Source organism: Arctopsyche grandis, chromosome 11 (assembly GCF_051622035.1).
Source record: "Arctopsyche grandis isolate Sample6627 chromosome 11, ASM5162203v2, whole genome shotgun sequence".
NCBI classification, from domain to species: Eukaryota; Metazoa; Arthropoda; class Insecta; order Trichoptera; family Hydropsychidae; genus Arctopsyche; species Arctopsyche grandis.
In genome coordinates, this window is record NC_135365.1 from 21,013,459 (window position 1) to 21,040,942 (window position 27,484).

At 34.3% G+C, this 27,484-nt stretch overlaps 1 protein-coding gene across 7 annotated transcripts in view; it reads left to right on the forward strand.

Moving 5' to 3' along the window:
* Positions 1-27,484, forward strand: part of how (protein held out wings) — a 153,936-nt gene that overhangs the window by 121,580 nt on the left and 4,872 nt on the right. For 2 of the 7 annotated variants that reach the window (XM_077440963.1, XM_077440964.1), the window contains exons 1-6: positions 12,548-12,606; positions 19,349-19,465; positions 19,811-19,951; positions 20,034-20,136; positions 20,808-20,882; positions 22,662-22,982. In XM_077440963.1, the coding sequence (XP_077297089.1) occupies positions 19,385-19,465; positions 19,811-19,951; positions 20,034-20,136; positions 20,808-20,882; positions 22,662-22,982 (721 nt within the window). In that variant the 5' untranslated portion in view covers positions 12,548-12,606; positions 19,349-19,384. Of the gene's footprint in view, positions 1-12,547; positions 12,607-19,348; positions 19,466-19,810; positions 19,952-20,033; positions 20,137-20,807; positions 20,883-22,661; positions 23,003-24,892; positions 25,683-27,484 lie in introns of those variants that run through there. The other 5 variants (XM_077440958.1, XM_077440959.1, XM_077440961.1 and 2 more) reach the window with 4 other exon arrangements.

The following is a 27,484-nucleotide window of genomic DNA, read 5'->3' on the forward strand; positions in this document are numbered from 1 at the left end:
AATACATACATACATAAAGAGATTTTTAGTTCAAAATTTTCGTGTACTTTTGTGAATTTACTATAAGAGAAGTAAATAGTGGCTGACATGTTCAATTCGTTCATTGTGCAAATGTTTAGTAGGCTTGTCTGAATATATCTATATAAAATTTATCCTAATTCTTTTTGTGCAAATTTGCAATCCAAATTTGAACTAATAAAGCTTGGGCAATTTTTATGAATCATATATATGTATGTACATATGTATTGCTTCACCATAGTAATGTACACAAAAACCGAATCAATTGCTTTTCATGGTCTAATGTGAACTAATATTATCCCTTTCACTTCTCAATTGTACCGTTCTATTATATATTTGGGTCAAAATTCCAAAGTTTTCCACCTTCCAAAGGATAGTCTGTTTTACGCCGCTTCTTCATATCTTCTCAGAATACAAACATAAACCACTGGATTATTCAATCTTCGCAATTTATTATTGCATTTTTTCGTTTTATATATAGGAAAGAAAATGGGTTTTTCTTTTGGGCGTGCTTGGGTATAATTCTGTTGAACTTTGGAGATACTTTTCATTAATTCGTTTTGTTCTCCAGCTTATATGTGGTAATAGGTCACGTCATGTCGTTGCTGGAACAGTAGGGACTTTGTATCCCTAATAATTATGTGCGTGGTAGACATCATTTATTGGCTGTACCTCCTGCCCGCACAGTGCTATATCGGATGGCTCATATTCTAAAAGCTATCCGACTTCTTAATGAAATCGTTGCTGCTGTGCCCGAATGTGATATTTTCTACCTCAGTAAGCGTAGATTATCGGGGATTATTTTAACCTATTTGTCTGGTAGCATGCGCTCATAATTATTTTCATAATTGGATGTGATGTATGAGTGGAGTTTTGATCTTCTGCCTTCCATTTGGGCCTCGTGGGTTGTTTTGTATTTGCGGCTGTTTCTTATATGAAATTTTTTGCTGGTTGTGGATGAAAGACATTTCCCTTACTATCTATTTTGTTTATTTGATATTTTTTCTCCTTATGCTATTTTTTTGCATTATTTTTTATCATATTTTTCTGCTTTTGTTTTTTTATTATTTTATTCTTGTTTTCTGATGTAGACCATTAATTAGGTGCGCATTAGGTTCTTTCCGTAATGTCACAATGGTCCAAACTAAATATAAATAAATAACACGCCAAATTCTAAAAGAAAATATGTTCCACTTGAACTTGATATTCCAAACGTCCCTTCTGGAATTTGTCTTCAAGCTTTTTTCTGGTATTTTCATTTTTTTGGTACATTTGATAATATTTTCATTAGAAGTGTTCTTTCATTCATCCGTAGAAAGTATCAAAGATGAACCTAGATGAAGAGGATCTACAGTATTGTATTTCTTAGTTGCTCACTACTTTTTCTGGCCATCTTCATCTCTCGCCTGAACTTTGACCTGACGTTCTTATTGAGGATTCGAAATTGATGACTCGTACAATTTCCGTGTGTACTGATTTAAAGATGAACTCGGCTCTTTGGCTCAGTCCCGCCTTTTTATCAATTACATAAATCTCAATACACTGTTTATGCTCTTTTGCCAAAGTTTTTTCTTCGCATCATCTGATGTTAACTTTAACTTAAAACATCTTTGTTTAAAGTTTTATACTTGAACACTCGCGGAAGCTCTGGGCTAATTAAACACACGATTTATATTTGAAACTAATGAGTTGGTCTAGCTCCAATTTGAACCGAAATATCACTTCCGACCTTTTGATTTCCGGATTATGCATCGGTGCACGACTTTCGTCGCATCATGTGCAATTTAGAATGTACCTTTGATATCAACGTACATACATACATGTGTTTGAGTGTGATTTATTGCGAAAGTGTTCCAACGCTCGAATGCACACAGCTAGTGCATCTAATTAACGACATCTGGCCTAGATGCAACATTGTTTATCGAAAATTCAGTGATGAATCGTTCCCATCGTCATCATCATCATCATCATCCGCTTACACTTGTAAAAACCATCAAACAGTGAGAACAGTACTGTGATGAGAGCAATCGGGCAACTTCACGATAGGTCCAGCAGTGGGTGTATTCGATGGCTGGGTTAATTGCGGTCGATTTTATTGGTGGGCGACCGACTCCACAATTTGGTACTCGACTACCGTCAGACCATGGTTCTTGGTTTTTAGTCTTGTAATAATGAGCAGCGAGCAGCAGGTAGTGCTTCTTAAGCCCACGCACTCCGACAACAGGTATATTTCTCTCCATTGCTATGCATTTTTGTAACAGTGCACTTAAATCACTCTCGTATCATTCGAGACGAGCCCACGCCAGTTTTCACCTCGCTTAACCCCATACGCAACTGCTCTGGTGCGCCATATATCGCTTTGAAGACAGTTTAGTGAAATTAGTTACTGGTACAAGCAATGCTAGATTCAAATCTTTAAAATTCCACATCTGTCATCTTTTTTACATTAGATTTTGACCTTCTTCTATCCCAAAACTTTGCTTTCTAATGTTGCTCTTTATGTTTTATACATACTCCTTGCGATTTGATTCAATTCATGTATATTATGCATGAAAGTGGCAGCTCATATTCAATTCCTGGCGTAATCCTTCAAGGTGTTAAATTCGACTCAAAACACCACCTGCTGTGCTGATTTTATTTATTTTAACTGATTGTTCCCAAAATAGACTTGTTCCAGCTGTCACTGGAACAAGTCCATTCTGCCCAGTCCGAGCCAAGACATTAAGATTTGTTTCATTGCATCTACGCTAATGTTACAAGGTGCAAAACGTTCTGTAATTACATGCACCTTAATACAATTAAGGGATTCCAAGGTCGATCGTTTCCAATTAGAGTTTGCCAGTTTATGTGATTTCATTGAAACAGTACCAACAAATTGGCAACCATGTCCTATCTCTCTCTGTTTGTAATTGCCTTGTATACTTCTGTATACAATGTTTGACCATAGGTGTCGTGTATAATGAAATAAAATGGGTGTATACCTGTATAAATAATCAATAATTCTTAATATGTATAGCGCAGAGTTTCAATTTATCAAAGTTTACCAATTTATCTGATTTCATTAAAACGCTTCCAACAAATTGGCAGATTTATCCTATCCCTTTCGCAAAAGTTCGAGCTTATTCAGCATCTCGATTTTCGCTGATTTGAAAACACTGCAAAATTTTCTCCATAGATGTCTCTGAGGCTTTTAATCGTTTAACCATAGATGTCGTGTTTAGTTAATGGGTGTATACCTCTTTAAATAATTCTTAATCTGTATAGCACACTGGTCGCGTTGGAGCAATCTGTAAGACGAGTATGCATCTTAGAACCATTTTAGTGTATCAATTTTTTGAAAAATCTTTTATGTTTGTCATAAAACCTGTATCTAAGTAAACCAAGTGCTTGGAATTGGACATAGTATATATGTACATATGTATAGGTATTCTGCATGAACTCTGATCTAGTCGATAGTAAAATTAGAGCCTACGTGTATTCCAGCGCTTTGATATCAACCGCTATTTAACTAAACCAGTATCGGTCCTTAAAACGAATACTTTTCGCAAAGATACACTTGTTGCATTCGAATAGTGCTTCAGTCACGCTTCGTGGGGTTAAAAATCAGCGGCTATTTTTTTCGTTCTTCGTTTTTACATACACATCCTGCCTTTTAAATTCTCCTTTCTCACACTGCGGCAGTTCACGAAACGGTGTATTGTTCGATGACGATTTCACTTTTCGCCCATTGTGAGCTCGGTAATAGGTGCAAATTACCATTTCGTCGCCGAAGAAAAGGCCGAGGGCTTGTTTTACCACGTAGGTGCCTCAATGCAACGCACCCACGCACTGTACCATGTGACAGACTGTAAAAATCTGTACGCGTCGAAACCCGTCCAAGGCGAATCACTATAAATCGAGTCGGGGTGTAATAATATCGAAGGGGATAAACCGGATAAATAATCAGCGAGGTTATTATTTGCACGCTAATAAACGCCCCCGCTTCGTATTGCTGATGGTATAGTGTTAACTTTCAAAGCTCGCCGTCTTTAATCTGTATTTACAATTACTGTAGATGAGTGTAATCTATAGGTATAGATTCCATTACATATATATGTAAGATATCAATGCGATATATGTATATTTTATTTCGAATTAGTATAATATTTTTTTGATTTTTAAATGATTTTTATTATTTCGAAATTATGTTCAAAATACATCTTATATCTATTTTAATAGCTACTGATCTACTGATCATTTTCTATTTTATAATTTAATTTAATTTGGTTAGTAATCATAGTATTATATTATTCTAATGTTAATGTACAGCATAATAGGAAAAAGAGCTCAAAAACCTATTTACAATTCGATAGTATAATATGAAGGTGTACACCCCAAGACGTTGATGGGAGATGTATTTTTATTTTATGCAAATTGTTATTGTTGGACGCCGTTTAATATATATAAAATGTACATATGTATACAGGTAGCTCAGTAATATAAAATTTTAATGTTCTTAGTACAACAAACTATCTATTTAATATTTCTGCTCAAAGACGTTAATTAGTATGGAACGTTCAATTGCATTGCATGAGACGATTTGTTAGTTTATGTGAACGCTTTGATTGTTTCTCAACACTGTATTATTATATGTACATTAACTTTTAATAACTTCATAAATTTAATAAGGGAAATATTTAATTCCTATGCCGTTTTTTAACATACGTGCGATGAGAGATGTATTTTTATTTTATGCAAATTGTTATTGTTAGGCGCCGTTTTATATACATACATATAAAGTATGTATATATGTAATGTGTATACAGGTAGCTCAGTAATATAAAATTTGAATGTTCTTAGTACAATAAACTGTCTATTTAATAGTTCTGCTCAATGGAACCAATCTACATGTCTAACAATTTGTTAGACATATACATATTTTATAGGTATATATCAGTGGCGTGCTGTGACTTTAAATAACACGAAAACCATGTGAACTTAATAAGAGGTAAGTAAAAAGGGGATTAGGCATTGATTAAAAAAAAATTAATTATAATCATGTGTTTTGAAGTATAATTTTTCATTTTTGTGCTAAGTAGCCTGCTTTTCTTAATGGCACCCTGTTTGTATTCAAAACTTAATCTTCTGGATGATTTCTCGAACGATCGATTGAGAATGCAACATTCCATGACCAGTTATTTGTTTCACTGATTTTTTCTGAGACAATCGCGTCTTGAGCCGAGTCCCTTGCCATATTTTCTGAAAGATTTGTTCCGAAGGAATCGTTTCGCGAGCTTAGTCCCTTGCTATATTTGTATTCAAAAAGTTGTGTGTAAATAAGTTATTTTTATTTAAAATAAATAGGATGGTTGAATATTGCTAGTGAAAAATCCATAAATTCTTAAAGAGACGAGTAAATTAAAAAAAATGTTATACATAACAATTTGTCAGTACCGCGAAGGGAACATTGTAATTGAGACGGCGAGTCCGTGCAAGCGAACGACGCCGCGGACCATACCATAAAAACATAGAATAGCCTCGCAAAAATCCACTACCACTACCTCAGTTTGGGCTAATTTCGGTTTCAGAACTTTGCTAATCCGACTGAACAATATCAATATGGATAGCAATTTGAATTTATTGTAGTTAAATTATTGATATTTTTAAATTTTAGGTATGTATAATATTTTAGGAGACTAGCCTAGTAGTCCCTGTAGTCCAATAACGGCACGCCATTAGTATATATCAATATTAGTATTAGTAGATCAATTGAACACCTAATAATATATTACCCACTCGTCTATTAACTCAATTATATGTACACATGTTCCAATATGCAATTACATAATAACTTAACAGAAAATTCTTGTAGAAATAAGCTCAACGCTTTGCAATAATTGTGAGAGCCTCGCATATCTACATATAGTTCTAACAAATAAATATATATTTTTATTATTCATTCTTATTTTCCGGGTGTTTATTTGGACTATAAACGTCCGTTTTACGGCCAAAATCCATTAGTATGCACGGCCGGTGCGCTCGATGGAACTTGTTCCGGTTCAACAACTCGCTGTACTTGTTTATCCTGATATCAATCGAGGTTCGATTCTTTTGCTGGAGCTATTACTGTATCATATATATCTAGATGTATGTACAAAAATGTGAACGCATCCCTATTAAGCTGGTTTAATTTTCCACGATGAACTAACGATCTTGTTCCGAGCTACCTTATTTGTATGTAAATACAGCACATTAAGACAAAATGCGCTAATGTATATACAAAATCACTGCAAATACAGTCAGTCCTTTTAATTTTCCATACATACAAATGTTACTGGTGGATTCAGTCAATGTTTTAATGTGTAGATTCATTATATGTATATATTAAGCATTACCTTATCCAACTGTAAAGATGATGACACTATCCCTATTAGTTTTCAAGATACAATAGTAAGTTTAGTATGATCAAGTGTCTTATTGATAGTACATATACATAGTTATGGATTCGATACATACATCATAATGATGTATATTTGTAACTAAGCATATTTAGAATCTTGTGATTGATTTATGTATAGAGTTATCATTATGCATTACGTCTTAAAAATCTTTGATGATTTTTTTTAATTAAGATCGTTTTCAGCAGTTGAAAGTTGTATACAAAAAATACATGACACAAACCTTTCATTTTATCAAAATGAATAATCAACGAGTTATATACGTGTAATACATACTCGCACGTTCCATAATAATTCGAGATAAATTTTGGCGATTGCAAATTTATTAAAAGCTTTCTCGAGAGATCGCGCAATAATCGGCACGAGTTATCTCGGGAGATGTTCGCGATTAAATGATTACTTACACACGCGTCGAGGACGTTGTCGATTAATATATATCGTATAAAAATATATTTAAAATAAAAAAAAAACCGATTTGCAAAAACCGGTACGTACACGAGCTGCACTCTCAGTGTAACGGTGCATTGCCGTGTGTGCAGATTGCACTACTTCGTACCGGTTCTTATTTTTATTATATATATATTTTTTACGCTTTAATATCTACTGGATGATTGAATCGAATTTGATTAGTCGCAATTGGGTCAATGTGCCGGATATTATAATATAATAATATCGTTCATTTTCAGCGGCCATCTTACGTTAACACGCTAGCTAACGGACTAGTTCGTATGCATTTACTATTGTTTCAAGGTTGGTGTGTGTGTGTGTAAACATATTTTTTTCCAATTTTGTTATTGCAAATCGGACAATGACATCACACGGCAGCGATTCTCAAATTTTTACCGTCGTCGGCGAAATATAATTATGTCTATTAGCCATTCATACTACCAGGGCCGCGCCTAGGAGTTCTACCGCCTGGGTGCAAACTTAAATCGGGCGCTTTTTAATTTTATCAGCATTTTAATAAATAATATTAGTAAAAAATTAAGTGCATGCGAGTAGTACAAAAATCTTACCTTTTGATTAATATTGTGTGAGAAATATAAAGTATATAAATACAGTTGGATAAGGTAATTCTTAATATATTGTATAATGAATCTACACATTAACACATTGACTGAATCCACCAGTAACATTTGTACGTATGGAAATATTGTGTGAGAAATATGGTGTTGAAAATTTTAATCACAATTAAAATTAATCAGAAAACCAAAACGTTTAGAAACTGAATTTTTTGGTTTTCTGATTAATTTTTATTGTGATTAAAATTTTCAACACTATATTTCTCACACAATATTTCTTCCTTTTAATTTTCCATACATCAAATGTTACTGGTGGATTCAGTCAATGTTTTAATGTGTAGATCATTATATATATATTAAGAATTACATTATCCATCTGTTAAGATGATGACACTATCTCTATTAGTTTTCAAGACACAATAGTAAGTTTAGTATGATCAATTGTCTTATTAACCTTTCCACCGCGTACGACTCTATACATGTCCTAGCGAAAATGCCCTCAGCGCGCGAGACACGCATAGATGTCTTGGAAGTTCCAACCTGTATAAAAGCCGTCTATTGTGTTAAAATTTTATAACTTGGTTGAAAATATTACTAAATGTATACTTTACCAAATTCAATAGATGGCAGTAGTCAAAAAAAATAAATATAGGTTGTAACATTCAAAAAAATATTACAACCAACGCAAAAAAGCAGCCGCGTACAGGGCATGTTCGCTAAATTTGGTGACGCGGGCAAAGGGTTAATAGTACATATGTATGGATTCGATACATACACCATGATGATGTATATTTGCAACTAAGCATATTTAGAATTATGTGATTGGTTTATGTATAGAGTTATCATTATTCATTACGTCTGAAAAATCTTTGTTGATTTGTAATTGAGTCCATTTTCAGCAGTTGAAAGTTTTATTAAAAATACATGACACAAACCTTTCATTTTATCAAAATGAAAGGTTTGTGATTTTAATCAAAATGAAATTTATATGATTTCATTGTTGAAACGGTTCCTCCATCAAATTGGCAAAAATCATCCTACACAAGTGTCTGAATTTGATTTATGTACAATATGTATACATTTATGTACAAGTCTAAATCCGTAGATATATCTATGGATTAATTAATTAATAAATTAATTGTTAATTTATTGTTCTTCAGCCTCTCTAAATACTTTGATTTATGTAATAAAAATGCTGCAATGTTTGTAATTAATTGTCTAGGAAAGCGCATTGGGGTCTACCTGTCAGGCCTTCCTGGTAATATATCTATGTAAAATAAAATAAAATAAATATGTTAATAATAGATACAAATTACAGTCAGTTGATGATTTGAGTCTGATTTAACATTTAGGTCTGGTATTTCAGATGAACTGCTACTCTATATGTACCTAATGTGTATACATACATAGATATGGGTCTACGTGACGAGAAAGAATGTTGAACGACAGAAAACGCAAAGATCAAAAATCGAAAGATCTTAAGTCGAAAGATAAAAAAAAAATGGTGCATGGTAAACGGTACATACTCACTTAATTTGCGCGAGCAGGATACAACAGGAACAAGAGGAACAGGCTTTTCCTCCCGTATTAATGTGCGCGCGCAGACCGCATAGATATATACGATTCAATTAAAAAACGCTACAGTTGTAAAAATAAATATGAATGTACTGAAGAATATTTTTAACACTGCTACATAGTTGCCGAGTTGTGGTGCGCTGGCATAATAAATGAACCTTAAAACTTTATTATGCCTGTAAAATCAATTGCAAGTGCAATGATCCCACAGCTGAATTAGACATTAATACAATTTAGACATAGTATGTATGTTTAAATTGGTCTTAAAATACTCCGCATTTCGAAACGTTTAGGCAATTAATCGCCCTTTGGGAGATACACATCTATGGCAAAGGTTAGGTTAGATCATCAGTTTGTTTGATGTCGTTTCGATTTCCCGAGGGCCTCACGCTCGTCGTGCCGTTATGACTTTTCCATTTCCGTCTGTCTGTCCGGCTATCTGTTGGGCTCGTGATCCCAGGACTCGTCTGAATGGTACATACATTGATCTGTATTGTGGCGATAATCTCTCGAGGAATCGATGGCTTTGCAGCGTGCGATTTGTGGCTAGTTAAATTTAAAAAAATCTTCATCAATTATTACCGTGGCTCGGCTTTGGACCGTTCGTTATTGAAATTTTGACTTCTTAAGTGCCAATTAACAAAATGAATCGGCAACAAAGGAGGCGAACGCGTGCCACGTCCCTCCACCGAGAGCTATCTGTGCCGCGTCTCTTATAAATCATCGTACAAAATGTGATTTTCGAATTGAAATTATTGCGTGTGCCAACGCTTTTACGACTCCATCTGTTTATATAATCATCGAATTTTCGCCTTTTTATTATTTTTTTAATTAATTATTATTTTAAACGTTCCTGAGAGTGTTCATTTGCTCCGACGTTTGTTGTTTATGTTACATACATATGTAGGTTTGCTTGAATTTTGCGTCATCAGTGGAAATGGGCGCAGATTTCAATTTTAATTGCAATCATCACTTCACTTTTGCTTTTAACAATTAATTTTTACATTCGTAATTAATCGTAGGCTTTCATCGCCGTTCATTAAGTTGTGTAAATTTAATGAACACGCTTGATTATTACCGGAACTAACTTAACCGTTACGAAAAATGCCGCCATTTTTTTTTTGTGTTATATCAAAAGTGAAAATTATATATAATATTTGAAACGAATAATGCATTTTATCAACAGAGGGTTGAATTCCTTTTATGGTATTTAAAAATACAACTCACTTAAGGCGCATAGGCACAGAATCGTGCGGCACGGCATGACTAGGTAGAATCCAGCTGTGAATGGGCGTGTATTATGTCATTGTTAGTTCGTACGATCTTGTTATTTTGCAAGTTTCTCCTGTCTCATGTCCTCTGTTCCTCATGTCTTCAAAGGTTGCACTGTAAATTGTCAATATGATAATATGGTCACACTGTAAAATGTCTACACGGTAAATAAGTCGCACGGTAAATATTAACCAGCAGCATGGTGGTTAGCATATAAGGCTTTCAAATATAGTTGTCACCGGTTCGAGTCCCACTGGTTGCTGCCGGAGTGTACTATACAGATCAAGAAACACACCAAATTATTACATAATTCGAAATTATATATGACATCTATGGTCAAACATAGTAAAGTGCATTGCAAACATCGTATACAATACGACCAACAAACATTTATACAACAATACGATTTTTTTATACAACAAACATTCACAGAGACATATGTATATGTAGCGAAATGCAGCGAACCTTGAGATATAACATAATAACTCAAGATTTTGCGAGAAAAATGGCAGGGAAAGCCAATTTTGCGGGAACTGTTTCAATGAAAATCAGAAAAATTGGCAAACTCTGATAGGAAACGACCGACCTGGTCACAAACCAAGGTCTGGCTGGCAGCAACCAGTGTAACTACACTAACCATAGCAAGGTATGTTTAACGTAATAATTCAAGATTTTGCGAGATAAATGGGGAGGGAAAGCCAATTTTGCAGGAACTGTTTCAATGGAAATCAGAAAAATTGCCAAACTCTGATAGGAAACGACCGAGCTGGTCACAAACCAAGGTCTGGCCGGCAGCAACCAGTGTGACTCGAACTCGTAACTACACTGACCATAGCAAGATATGCTTAACGTAATAACTCAAGATTTTGCGAGATAAATGGGGAGGGAAAGCCAATTTTGCAGGAACTGTTTCAATGGAAATCAGAAAAATTGCCAAACTCTGATAGGAAACGACCGAGCTGGTCACAAACCAAGGTCTGGCCGGCAGCAACCAGTGTGACTCGAACTCGTAACTACACTGACCATAGCAAGATATGCTTAACGTAATAACTCAAGATTTTGCGAGATAAATGGGGAGGGAAAGCCAATTTTGCAGGAACTGTTTCAATGGAAATCAGAAAAATTGCCAAACTCTGATAGGAAACGACCGAGCTGGTCACAAACCAAGGTCTGGCCGGCAGCAACCAGTGTGACTCGAACTCGTAACTACACTGACCATAGCAAGATATGCTTAACGTAATAACTCAAGATTTTGCGAGATAAATGGGGAGGGAAAGCCAATTTTGCAGGAACTGTTTCAATGGAAATCAGAAAAATTGCCAAACTCTGATAGGAAACGACCGAGCTGGTCACAAACCAAGGTCTGGCCGGCAGCAACCAGTGTGACTCGAACTCGTAACTACACTGACCATAGCAAGATATGCTTAACGTAATAACTCAAGATTTTGCGAGATAAATGGGGAGGGAAAGCCAATTTTGCAGGAACTGTTTCAATGGAAATCAGAAAAATTGCCAAACTCTGATAGGAAACGACCGAGCTGGTCACAAACCAAGGTCTGGCCGGCAGCAACCAGTGTGACTCGAACTCGTAACTACACTGACCATAGCAAGATATGCTTAACGTAATAACTCAAGATTTTGCGAGATAAATGGGGAGGGAAAGCCAATTTTGCAGGAACTGTTTCAATGGAAATCAGAAAAATTGCCAAACTCTGATAGGAAACGACCGAGCTGGTCACAAACCAAGGTCTGGCCGGCAGCAACCAGTGTGACTCGAACTCGTAACTACACTGACCATAGCAAGATATGCTTAACGTAAGAATTCAAAATTTTGCGAGATAAATGGGGAGGGAAAGCCAATTTTGCAGGAACTGTTTCAATGAAAATCTGGCATTGAAACAGTTCCCAGAAAAATTGGCAAACTGATAGGAAAGGTCTGGCCGGCAGCAACCAGTGTGATTTGAACTCGTAACCACACTGACCATAGCAAGATATGCCAAGTCCATGCTGATATATCTTTGTAAGTAATAATAAAACAAAATAAAAAAAAAATCAACCGAAATGTTATTACATATATTAGCACATATTGAAATTGCTCGGCTCATTTTTAAAAATCCACCATTCCATTCGTTAGTACGCACGTTGGTAAATATTTCGCTTGGAAAAACACTCGTCGACAGCGGAGATGGTTCAGCTGGTTGGTAATTGCTTCCGATTCCTATTAGTGCGAATTCGACATTGTTTCAAGTCGAATCTGACGTGTTGTGATCGATTGTGCGAAGGTTTATTATTTCTAATTTGTTTTCAATACACACTAAGCCTCCCACACACTCGTTTTTGAAGGTTTTCCTCTGATGTTTTCGTTGTTTCTTTGGATACGACCGATCGAACGCCGTTTCCCATTGTGCGATTGATATTTTAAGTTTGGCGTTCGAATTTTTATTTATTTAGCTTGCTCACATATTCGTTTACGTGTGCGTGTGTCAATTGAATTTTAACACGAAGGTAAATATCGCGGTTCGACTGTTAGGAAGTCTTCTGTAAACAGCGCACAAGTGGCGTAAGAAGATGTTGATGATGAACCAAAAGGTCAAACGGTAGTTGTAGAGTAATAAAAAAATACAACCTTAATGCGTTACGCACCTTTATTTTTAATATTCGTCAATTTTATACGAACGGTATTGCAACGGAGACCAAACTGCGTAATGTAATGGCCACAAATATACGTAAATATTCGATTGCGTCAATTGTTATTATGGTCATAAATTTCATTTCACTAAAGTTCTGAACGCACTATGCGTCAACCGAACGATCCGAAACTTCACAACAGTACGCGACCAAATATTGTTTGTATGAAATTGTATGAGACATAAAGGTCTGCCCGCACTATGCGTCTGCGACACGAACGGCAGCGTGCGGCCAAATATTGTTTGTATGAAATTGTATGAGATATAACGCACTACGCGTTACGCGACAGAGTTGCCTTTTGTATCAACTTTGCCGTGTTGTGTCGTGCTGTAGCAGTCGACGGCCGTATAGTGCGGTCAGACCCTAACGCACTGCGCGACAGTCGCATGACGTACAACGACAAAGTTGACTTTCCGACCAACTTTGACGCAAGGTGTCGTTCGAAACTTGACGCAAGTGTCGGAGTGGGGGTTGCCTTGCGACAATTATTCTCTTTCTTCATATCGTGACTTTGAAATAGCATGTAGCCATACTCTTTTGGTTTTTCTCGACTGTGCTTCTTCCTCGCATATCAGATTTCTAAGCCCGCTTTAAAGGTCACGGAATTTGACCCTTAAAGCCCTCAACATGAGGCCACCACCCCCCGACGAATACAGTCCAAGAGACCCTTTCGTCGGAGAACGAGACGGTTGTTCATGAATATCGCACAAGAAAAACCGCACATCACTGTTCTAATAAAAAACCACACTGTACATAACCAAGTACAAAGTCAACAACAACGCATGAACACATAAAGCGCGCATGCGTTAGGAAACAAAACCTGAAATGTGCCGTGCGAATGCACGCACACCTCAATTATAGCATATCAGATATACTATAATAGCGTCCGTTTCGTCCATCTTGCTCCGAGGTACCGAACGAATGATTGACATAATTTACTGCGTTGTGTCGCATCGCTGTCGTTCAAGTGCGGTTTACCTAATATTGTCGCACACTGTTGTGAAGTGTCGGATCGTTCAGTTGTCGTATAGTGCGGTCAGACCTTTACTATGTATTTGTCGATTCATCTCTCTGTCATATAATGATTTAGTTTATGGTCGTTTTTTTCGTCGAATTGAGGAAACGGTTGCAAATGTTAAAGGGTGTGGAATGTACATAATATGATTGTGATAATCATTCGTTGAGTGATCGATCTGAAATATATATATATATATATATATATATATATATATATATATATATATATATATATATATATATATATATATATATATATAAATAAATAATTACACATTATGCGTGAGTACTTTTATGGTCGTTGACTAAAGTGGAATTGCCAAATTGACCTTGCAAATATGACAAAATGTGCACACTTAGCAAATGACGTTATAAAAAAAACAACTAATTCGACAGATCGAATCAGCGAACATTCTAGAGTTGCGCATTTTTTTTTTCAAATTTTATAATTAGTCAATTAAACGCGTTTGTCAATGTGAATAAATTTTAGAAAGCGATTTAAAACGCTGTAAGGGCTACGAATTTTATGTAATTTATGTATGTGTGTTAATTCCATCGGCCAGTTTTCAGCGGAATAATATCTTAATATTATTTTTGTGTCACTTCACAAGTAATCAGCGACACGTGCGACGATTTATCTGCGTGTGTGAAGGATGCAGAGCCGTGAGAATAGCCAAGATTTTTTTTCGCGTAGGTATACCAATTTTATTTTGATGCACGAGTGCAGTGCAAAATACACAAGATTTATATCGTACTCATGCGAGGACACAAATATCGCAGCATTTTGTTAATTAGTACACAGTGCGAGATCATTGTTTTATTTTCGCATCTGCATTCTTGAGATTTTGATTCGGGCTGACAATGAGATATATAACACATTTCGGAACAAATTTTCTTATCATTATAACAAACTAGCGTTGTGCTCGTTGATTTCAATGGGTAGCTTCGGAAAGGAGCTAAACACTAATTTAAATGAAAAATGTAAGGTAATTTATAGGCGCACGCACGTATTAATAGTAAAAAGTTGAGTGCGCGCATTACACGCTTACCGATCCAACCCGTTCACCGTTCGAAGTGATGAATTAATGTGTGTTTATACGCTTCCGCGCATTTGACTCTGACGCCACCCATTCCAAGTCAGGCGCGCTCAATATCAGGAGCAGATTTCAGACGCTCCACACCCCCCCCCCCATTTCCCCGCGTCTCCTCGACATGATTGATCTTTACGTCACATCCCTATGCATAACGTATACTTCTTGTATTCTAAAATGTGTTTTATTGAAATCTCCATACTTGTCCACACGTCCGCCACATACATACATCGCGTCCGTTTTTTTATTACAAGGCTTTTGTATGTTTCATATATACATATTGTCGTTTTAACATTTGTATTGTACACAAAAAAGACTGGATTTCGAACTCTATTGCAAAAAAAAGCCAAACGTTTGCTAAAATACTATATAATATATCTTGTTTTTGCAATCTTAAGTACGAATTTTATCGCCTATAAACATAGTAATATATGTAAAACAATTATTTTATGCAAAGTGTCTAAAATCGAAGGAGCGAAATTAAAAAAAAAGTCACATTCTAAACGCACTCGTATCGGAAAAATTCAATGCACGCGCGCTTAGAATGTGACCGTCGTTTATAGTGCACTTTTGTTATTGTTTCAAACTTTTTATACGCGAAACATACAAAGAATTGAAAGTTCTCTGAGCAAAATTAGATTTTATGTTAGTCGCATTGTGTGTGCTTCGAATTGAAGCATATAAAAATACATAAAAATTACATAAATCTTGATTTTTCGACAGCAACACGCCAGAGCTGTAAAAAAATCTACGGTTTATATTATTATTATCACATCAAAAATATATCATCCTGGATTATCGATACAATTCTACAGCCACTGAATGTATTCGTCTTAACATTATTGTAATATTTTAGGTTGTGGACGATTTTTTTCGATTGTATCATCACTCCGTGCGGGATGGATAATTTTTTTAACACGTTAACGGCAGCGCTACGTTTCGGCAATCAATAACGTTGTCTGATTATATCGTTAATAAATGCTAATGAGGGTCACGTTACAGATTTATTGTGCAAATTTATCACGTCGGATTGCGTTATGGCGTTGCGTTATTGATACGTCTAAAAAACGGTGCTTCGACATTATCAATCAACCGTGACCTTTTCAAAACCCAAACTATATTACATTTCAATTTAGTATATGTCTGTCCGTCTTGCACTGACTTCTGCATACTGCAAATTGTTGCTATTTTATGCGCTGCATATCCAGTTATTCATCCTCGGTACGCATAAACGAGCGGCATTTTCTAGATGAGGGAAAAATTAGGTTTATAGGATGGATGCCAAGTTGCTTTTAAGTCGCCATTGTATACGTCGATTGATCGCTGTTTGGATTATCTGGTGTATTTTCGTATTTTTTGGTTTCGGCCGAAGTTGTGGCTGCAGCATGTGTTGCCGTTGTGTGCTGAACGAATTTTATAGTTTGAATTACAGATAAAATCTATATACATAAATATGAGACTTGCTGTTTGAAGTCTGCGATGATTTAGTTTTGGTTTAAAATGATTCAAATAGTCCAGTTGACATTTATCAATATAATTAGGTGTGTGAATATACATATATTGAACGTGAGCATTTATCAATTCAACCGGGAATGACATTGACAGCTAAGACAGGTCTGCTCCTAGGTTGTCAGTTTAAGAAACATCTGGTAAATTCGACTCTGGCATACAGTTGATTGATGTTTGACGTGACACTACTGTATCTATGCTAAAAGAATAAATACATATGGCTCGGTGGTTGCGTTTATGTTTAGCACTGAGAGGTTACCGGGCACTATCCCGTGCTAATCTTCAATACAGCTGGTCAGACTTGGATATTTGTGACTCCAAGTCGATCGTTTCTTACCAGAGTTTGCTAATTTATCTGATTTCATTGTTGAAACGGTTCCTGCATCAAATTGGCAAAAATCATCCTACCCGCTATGTCACAAATATCTGAATTTAATTTATGTAAAATATGTAAAAATTTATTTACAAGTCTAAATCCATAGATGTCTCTGTGGATTAATTAATTGTTAATTTCGTGTTCTTTAGCCTCTCTAATACAGCGATTTATGTAATAAAAATGCTGCACTGTTTGTAATTAATTGTCTAGAAAGGCACATTAATTGTCTAGTTAGGCCTTCCTAGTATATGTCCATGTAAAATAAAATAAATATGTTAATAATAGATACAAATAACAATCAGTTGATGATTTGAGTCTGATTTAACATGTTTTATTATAGGATCAGGTCTGGTATTTCAGATGAACTGCTACTCTATATGTACCTTATGTACATATATATATATACATAGATATTTTATTTTATTGTTACAATCAATATACGCTCGTCATTACAGATCGCTCCAATGCGACGAGTGTACGATAACGGTCAGAAATACAATAATACATATACAATCAGAATACATAGCATATAACAATTAATCAGTACAGAAATAATAATCATAGAGACATCTATGGATTATTTTTAGATTTTTGTGTACATTATTTGTTAATTTTAATGTTTTCCCTAGAAAAAGTTTATATGAAGAAAAAAAAAACAAAGAAACAAAAGAGAATTTTTTTCCAAAATAAATGCTTTCAAATTAAATTCAAATGAATAATCGTTAGATGTAAAAGATTAATTTTTGGTTTCAATGTTTAAATGTCAAGTTTAATTCATTGGGGGTAATACAGCACAGCGTAAGGCATTATTTTTGTCATTTTAAATCCCGATACATACTTGAGCAATGTTGTCAAAATGTCAAAAGTGGTTATCATCGAACATGGAAGAATTGTGTTGTTGACACAGGAAAAACTTGTTCAAACATATTTCATGTTTGCAAGCTTGACACTTGTCTCCGTGTGTATCGGGCTTTAAGATCAATTTCTTCTGTCGCGCCAAAAATACTCGTCCATTATAAAGTTCTGTTGTCTGTTGGAGACAGCGAATGTGACATAAATTTGTCTCCGGAAAGAATGCGCCTTGAAGAATGAAAGTTACTTCCTACGGCGGTGGACGGAATTCTCGGGTCATTTATGGTTGTCACGTCACGGTGTGGTTCAGGAGCGGTCGCAGATGCAGTCTCACGTGCTTATTTTGGCTCGCGGCTCGCATGGAGACGGGAGCAGGTGCTGCCACGTGAGTCAGAGCCGAGGCTCGAGCCGGAGAGAGAGAGGAGAGACGCTTCTCCTCCGGCTGACCGAACCAAATGGAACACTTGGCTCGGCACCAAACTCTATTCATAGACCACCCGCCACAAAACTGCGGCCGCCTCTTCCACAGCTTATCTCACCAGAACATCTCCCATCATTCGACAAAGAATACCACTATTCTTGCTCCGCTACAATGCAATCCGTCGTCCCTTACACTTATATGTGACTACTGCTAATGAGCGCTTGTCTCAAATGATAATATTTCTAAGAAATATTAAAGATACTCTTGTCTAGTCTTGGCATTATGTATGTCTTCATTCCTTTTTGACTTTTGAACTATATTTACATCCTTCGGAGTTCATTATGTTATGACACAAAGCTTTTGTAACTATAGATATAAGATGCATAAGTTTGATGCTTCAATAAATGATACAAGAAGGAAATACTCGTGGTATTAAATATCGGATCCAAGCCATATTAGAAATAGATAACATAGTCAACAGTATGATTCGGAGGTTCCGTTTATGTTTAGCACTGAGAGATTACTGGGTTCGATCCCGTGCTAATCTTTAATACTGCTTGAATTTAGACTTGAATATTTGTTACTCCAAGTCGATCGTTTCTTATCAGAGTTTGCCAATTTATCTGATTATCATTGTTGAAACGGTTCCTCAAATTGATAAAAATTATCCTACCCACTGTCACAATATCTGAATTTGATTTATGTACAAGTCTAAATCCATATATGTTTCAATGGATTAATTAATTGTTAATTTCGTGTTCTTCAGCCTTTCGAAATACAGTGATTTTTGTAATAAAAATGCTGCAATGTTTGTAATTAATTATCTAGGAAAGCGCATTGGAGTCTACTTGTCTGGCCTTCCTGGCATATATCTATGTAAAAAATAAAACAAAACAAACGTAGATAACTATAATATCATGAATCGTTTTTGTACAATGTGTATTTGAAGTTTAAAAATTTGGAAATTGATTATAAGCAATAATATTTTGTAGTTTTGATCCTTTTAGTAGGACTATATGTTTGTTTTAAAAATGATTTAGTTTTTAATGAGAAATTTTGTATCTTTGCAGTTTAATTTCGTCGGCCGGATACTTGGGCCACGCGGTATGACCGCAAAACAGTTAGAACAAGAAACAGGATGTAAAATTATGGTCCGAGGCAAAGGGTCGATGAGAGATAAAAAGAAGGTAAGAAAAATCGTCTTTCATTCAATACTAATATATTTAAATAATAAACTAACTGACTTTACACAACTAAAAACTAAATTTTATAAAGCACTCTCTAATGTTTGTCAATAGTATGTTTAAGTTTATAAGAATAGCAATAATTTTATTAAAACTAACCTTAACACTGTTAACAATTGTGTCTTACGCAGCACTTTTGATATTATGGGATGGAAAATAAATCGTTTGTAAGGTAAAACATTGTTAATAATTAACTCTGTTGTATAATATATTTTGATTGTTACTTTTAGTATTTTAACGAATGTAATGTGAAATCTAGAGCTTATGTTGTATCGTTTGAACTTGCAGGAGGATGCAAATCGAGGAAAGCCTAACTGGGAGCATTTAACTGACGAACTACACGTTTTGTTGACAGTAGAAGATACTGAAAATCGTGCAGCTGCCAAACTGGCCAGAGCCGTAGAAGAAGTCAAACGTCTATTGATTCCAGTAATTCAACCACTTTCAAAATATTCTCAATGTAAATGGTCGATCTTATAGTGATTAATGTGTGCTAATTGTGTTATTTTAGCAAGCCGATGGGGAGGATGAACTCAAAAAGAGACAACTCATGGAGCTCGCGATAATAAATGGAACGTATAGGGATTCTAGCGCTAAAGCAGCGGTAGCTTCAGGTATTGCTCGACGCATAGGTTGTCCTATCAGAATGATTACAAATCAAAAATGGCATGAATTTTCATTAATTACATTAAAAAAATTTTTTGAGCAAACTAACTTTAATTTTACAATACGGATCTGCTATGCTATTATAATTTTTTTTTCATATTTAGCATTTGATTCTACCTTTTGCTAATTTCATATAAAAGTTGTATTTGGTTTACATATGATTTTTTTTGTAGATGTGATTTTAAATTTTGCACTTGAATATAATTTCACGTGATCTAATATTTTATTATATATATATATTTTTTAACTTATATATTGCTGCGGTGAAGGTTGTGTTTTAATTCCCGATCCTCTTGTGTTTCTCATACGACTCTTATTATACAAAACTATCTGTTTATTACATGCACGCAAGATTCAATTCAATCATCTTCTCTTTACATACATATCTTCTATAGACTGTGTGCGTGAATACCGATGCATTCGATTAGATAATGGGTCTTTTTTTAAGTCAATTTCATTATCATTCGTTGTTGTTGATTTGGATGAGTTTTGTGTAATGAAGGGTTGTGAGAAATGTATAAAAAAAAGTATATGTTTTTTACTAATATGCTATCAATTGTTCAATTAGCTTTGGAATGTAATGTGATACAAGGTAAATGTCACTGTTATACTTACACAGGAATCAGCAGAATAGACGGAATGTCTTTTCTTCCGCTTTTGACACAACACCGAATCCTCGACTCTTCTGATGCAGGCACGTAAAATAGTAACAAGCTGCTTCCTATTCCTCTAGTCACTCTCCATGCTCCCTATGATAGCGAAGGTCTAATCTATTTACGATATGAATGAATTTGGTTAACTTTTTTTCCATGTCGAATTTCATTTTAACGCATATAATTGTAATCACGTAGTTGCTTTTCGCCATTGCATTTGATCTTGTTCTTATTCTCTTTGACCTTCTCTGTCACTATTTTTTTTTTATTATAATTTTCATTTGTAAAATACCTACTTAATATCTATGATAAATTAAAATATTTATTACACAATAGAGCCAATAGTTATAATTAATGAAAAGGAAAATTTTTAACGACTGGCAGAGAAAACTGGGCTACCGATTTTGTTTATTTAATTATTTGAGGAATTAGTAACGGATTAATTTACTTTTTTTATATATAATTGATCACTTCTGTCACTATTTTATTTTCAAATACGCTTTTTACTAATGATTTCTATATATTTTGGCAATATTTGGATCAACATTTGTAACATCCGCTTGCTCTGTCCATCTCTTTTTCATGCATTCATCTACATATTTCCAATACATATTTCAATTTATCATATCCATTTATCTGACTAATATGTTTATTAATAATTATGACTAACTTTTTATATATTTGTTTACTAGTTGATACGTAAAGAATATTTTTTGTATATTTGAAAATTTATAAACATTGAGTTTGAGGTTATGTATATTTTAGAATCAAAATTTTGCTACAATATCAATTAGGTTTGCCAACTTTTTCCATTAATGTAGTATTTAAAAATCACTTGTTTCTATATTACACATAGACCGTAGAAATTGTCTGGTTTATTTGGATTTTAAAATAAAAATAAAAATCAAACTCTATGTATTATCAGTAAACAGATTATTTCGGAAAAAGCAATCTCGCGCAAGTCAATAAAATCTCGATCACGGAATATCTGGCACTCGAGTTCTCGTTAGTATAGTATTTCGCGTGGATAGCTTACGATTGATGGACTTTTTGGGTGCCAGATGTTCCGTGATCGCTTTTTGCGGAATAATCACCGAACCGTTTATCGATTAGTAGTGAACAAGATTACCATTTTGGATGCAAAATGTTCCACAAATGTAATTTTTAACTATAGAATCTATTGGGCCAACTACTATAGATCGATTGGCCAATTATAAAGCAAAAAATTCCAAATAAATTAGTCGTTGGCCGTTCTAAAGTGGCCAATGACTAGTTTTACTTTGAAAAGTTGCATATTTAAGTTGGCTGGCCTAATTTTTATTATGGGGAGAGTTAGTATTGTTTGGTAAATTTTATTAAATGATTTTTAAACTATAAGTAAATTTTTTTAATGTCAAATTAACAATCTTATTTATACAATAGAAAATTCAAATTTGTAGCATTCAAATATGAATTATTATTGGTTGTGGCTATTTGCAGGTACTATACTATATCTGCGACAGGCGCAAAGCCTTCTGCGCATGCGCGTGAACTTGCGTGCGAATCTGATTATAATTTCTTACATTTAATGTATGCTAGACTTGTTTAATCAATCTTTCATACTACGTCACTTTACGAGTTCGAACTAAATTTTAAGAGGTTTAAAACAAAATTTTATCAGTAAACACGCTGACAGTGATAGTTCACGCGCATGCGCAGAAGACTTTGCGCCTGTCGCAGATATAGTACCTGCAAATAGCCACAACCATTATTATTATATAAATAATAATATTTACATATCCAGAGAGCTTTCATTTGAATGTTAAAATTATCCTATATAGCCTGCGATGAGGAGTGGAGGCGTTTAACAGCGGCATCGGCGGAGACACAGCGGGTGCTTGGACTGCCGACAGCCCTCGGAGCGCTGAGAACGCCAACGTCGGGACCATTGGGGGCGCCCCTTCTCTTGTCTCCGAGACTTCCAGCCGCACAGTCAGCAGCCCAACCACCCCAGCACGCCACGCACCCCGCTCACCACCCCTCGCCGTTGGATCACCAGATCATATACGCGGGGCCATACGACTATGCGGCCGCAAATTACGCAGCCCTAGCGGCCAATCCTCTGCTGTCTGCGGAGTACGCTGCGGCGGCTGATCACACGGGTGGGTTGTTCGCACGGTGACATCAACACAATTATTAACAAAATACACACATATCTTACATATATATATCTATAGATTGTTCGAAATAAATGTAAATTTGTACATGCGAAAGTGGTTATACTAAATGCGGACATTCCTTTCTTATAATTGTGTGCTCAACCGATGAACAGTTTCGGAATTGAATTGCATGATGCAGATTGATCTCGTTTGAAATCTATACACCTTTTATGACGAATTTCTTCTTAACCGTTTGCCCGCGGCCGTCTTCTATGGAAGCTTTGGTCGACAAGTCTGTAGCGCCGCTGTCTTCCATAGAATTTCTGAACTTTGCACCGGATTTTGAGCCTTATATGCGCCTATTTCAACTGTTTTACGGTTCAAAATTGGTTGAATATATTACTGAGAGTTGAATGCCATCTATTCAATTTGCTTAAAAAGAATATATACCAGTCAAAATTAGTTTTTTGTGGAACCATACTGAAATCTCGTTTATGTGACGTCACGTCTTCATACAATTATGAAGAATGATTATTTGACAATTAATCCAAAACTACGAGATATATTATGTATTTTATTGTTTAAAATAATACTTTGTGTTAATCAACATATCTGGTTGCTTGAGTAAATATTAAAATCTGTATTTATGTTCGATAACTCGATTGCCAAATTCGCGAAAAAGGTGCTGCATACAGAGCTTGTTCGCTATATTTATTGCCGCGGGCAAAGGGTTAAGGATATAAATTCTTAATCTTATTTTTGCATCTATTTCATTTTCAGTAAAATGTCATGTAAATTTTGTTTCTGTATTGACATTTAAGTATAACCATTGATTTTTAGTGAAGCAAATATAAAATTACATTTATTTTGGGCGATGAAATAATTTTTAATATATTAATTATGTTTAATAATTCTATTTCATTAAAGCAGCAATATTTATTTTGTGATTTTTATAATAGGTATATAATCAATTATTTGATGGTAACTGTAATGGTTTATTATAAGATTTTTTTCTATTTATTTTGGTATTTTGTCACTTGCCCATTCTAAAGTGTCTACTACATACATATCTCCAAAGATCTTCGATCATTTCTGTTTTATTGTATTGTAAAACATTATTTTCTATGTGAAAATATTTATACACACATGGTATTAATTATTATAAATTTTTAATGTCAGTTTATAAAAGTCATTATTTATGAAGTTGTAAATTTTATATACAATATTATATATATAAAAAATAATAATCACAGGTGCTATATACCTGAGATTAAATTAAATTTGTAAAAATGAATTTTGAATCGATCGGGTTGAATGCTTTAAATCGAAACGTCTCTACATAGTATAACGTTTTTTTTTATCTAATGTGTTATATAATACTAATTCTTTTTTATATTAATTTTTTCATATGGAAAACGGGTTATTTCCTATTGTGCTAACTTATATTTAAACGTACTTAACAAAAGTTCTTCAGTTTAAAATTAACGCAGTATAAAAATTTGACGCAAAGCTATATATATATTATGCAGATTAAATCTGCAAACTGCTGTCATACCTAATTTTATTTTTGTATATAACAATGTAAGAGCTTTTGTATTATACATTTAATTAAGTACAGTCAAACTTGTTTATTTTTTATTATTATTATAAATAATTCTTCTAAATAAGCAAATAATAATTGAAATCTGCTGATATAATAAACTAGCTTGACTGTACTTGTATGAGTATTTACATTGGGTTCTTATTTAACAATAATTAAACTGAAGTATATTCAATGAAACTTTTCAAAGGGTAGTTATTATTATATTTTCTTATTATGAGTGAATAAATAAGGACCTTTTGTAAATATGAAATATATACATATGTAAATGTTTTACTGTTCTGTTTTGCTGAATGTTTGTGTGGGTTTGCAGCAACCAGATACCTGCTAGCCGGGTTTTGACACTGGCCACCATCTCTGAATTCCTACTTATCTCAACAGCTACACCATTCACCATTCGCCACTACTCGTTTTCGTATCCATCATACTGACGTGTGTCCACCAGACGCTGCTCACTAGTGGATATCTTTAACGCTTCAACGTTTATTATCAAAAGTTCTTTAGTACATAGATTATTATATACATACATTGTTTACGAGGATGCGATTATCAAATGCCTGCTTTACAGGATCACTTTTATTAAAATTAGTTGTCGAGTGCGTGCCTATGTCCGTACGCTCGTACACGCTAGTAGGAAAGAAAAAGTTTTTTCTCTTGAAATGTGCTAGTTTTTATTTATTGTAAGCTTTTATCTGAAATCCATTGTTCACAACTTATTGTTGTGTTTGTGCGTTTATATATATATATATATATAGTATTTAAAAAAATATATTTGCAAACATGCAATTGAGTTTATAATAAAAAAGATGTGGCTATTTTTATATATGTACATTCTATGTGTATAATACATCTTTGATTATTTATTCGCAATTGACGTACATTTAGTGTATTTGATCTGTGTATACGTCTCATATTTAACCGTTTGCCCGGGGGCCGTCTTCTATGGTAGCTTTGGGCGACAAGTCTGTAGCGCGGCTGTCTTCCATAGAATTTCTGAACTTTGCACGGGATTTTGAGGCTTATATGCGCCTATTTCAACTATTTTAAGGTTCAAAATTGGTTGAATATACCACTTAGAGTTGAATGCCGTCTATTAAATTTGCTTAAAATGAATATATACCTGTCAAAATTAGTTTTTTGTCGAACCATACTGAAACCTCGTTTATGTGACGTCACGTCTTCATACAATTATGAAGAATGATTATTTGACAATTAATCCAAAACTACGAGATATATTATGTATTTTATTGTTTAAAATAATACTTTATGTATTAATTAACATATCTGGTTACTTGAGTAAACATTCAAATCTGTATTTAAGGTCGAAAACTCGATTGCCAAATTCGCGAAAAAGGTGCCGCGTACAGGGCTTGTTCGCTATATTTATTGCCGCGGGCAAAGGGTTAATGGGTCAGTAACTTTGAATGCCTTTGATCAGTATTTATAACCAAAATGGCGTTGACGTTTTGGGCAAATGCCAAAATTTTTAGTGCGCCATACATCAAAACTTTCAACAAGAATGCCAAATATAGAATCCCTTGTAGTTATGCCTTCAAATTTAATATATAAATAGCCATATTGCATATATTTGGATATGCAGTTTGTGTACTCGATTCATCACGTATAAATAGCCACATCGTAGAAAAAAAACGTCACAATCACAATTTATATATTTTTTATTTATACCTAAATAGAAATTGAGTGAATATATTGTATAGTATTATTATACGTTGATTTTAAGACAAATTTTTTGTTTTGCTCGTACATATATACTTTCGAATCGTGTTGATCTTCGATATATGTGTAGTTAGAAGATGCGTAGTCAAATTACATCTTATATATATATATATTTTTAATAGTGTTTAAATCGGTGGTGGCTCTCGAAGGATGCGGGTCTGCGAGACCCCCTCTTCGACGCTTACCATTCTTTTAGGATTAGACTTAGTCCCGTGTTTCACTCCCCCTATCCGGTTGTATACTGAATAATGGATCCTCGCTTGTAATAATACTAATCAAATTGTTTGTAACAACACATCCAGTTTATTCCTCTCTAATGATAGCCGTGTTTTACACATATATGATTTTTTAACAGTGGTTTTTATTTTTCAAATTCGGGGTAAACGAAGTGTTTTAGTCCTTTGGTATTTTTTTTGCGTACGAATAGGATTGAATTTAGTAAAAAAAAATCATATTTAGTTTCTTTGCCCTGGGTGCTAATCTCTAATAAATGTATAGAATTTTTTTTCGAACAAAATGCGAGGGACCAATATGAAGTTTTTTCTTGACTATTAACAAGCTGTGCCTTTTGATTTAATAACAATAATTAACATCAGCACTAATATTGAAATTGCAAGCGTGTATTATCAAAATACATATACAGTAAGTGAGAATAAAGTACCTATGATGCACTCTCAGCGTCTTGAAATAGAGCCATTCTTTTAGATATTACTTTATTTAGGTAGGTAAGTGAAAAATAGAAAAAAAAAGGCAATATTCGTATTTTTATAAGTAAATTGTATGTTGCAAATCGCCAATATGTAGAGTATTAAAAATGATACTATTTTATTATGAAAAAAGAATAAAATGAATATGCATTTAATTAAGGAATGACTGAAGAGTTTCAGAACTGTAGATACTTAGCGTTTAATCTTATACAGTTTTGCACTATATACTTTCAATTCAGAATTAAAAAAGAAAACACTAGTATTATATATAAATTTTTGCCTATATAATGTATTTAGACGAGTATTTTATATTTAGAATGATTAGTAGATCAGTATTCGGTTCCGTTGTGAAATTTAAACGACGACGATGTGAACTTAACAGTAAATCGGTTGATTATTTTGTGTAATGTTTAAAATTTTTACTATAATATAAAAGCACCGATGGCCATAAACAGAACGAC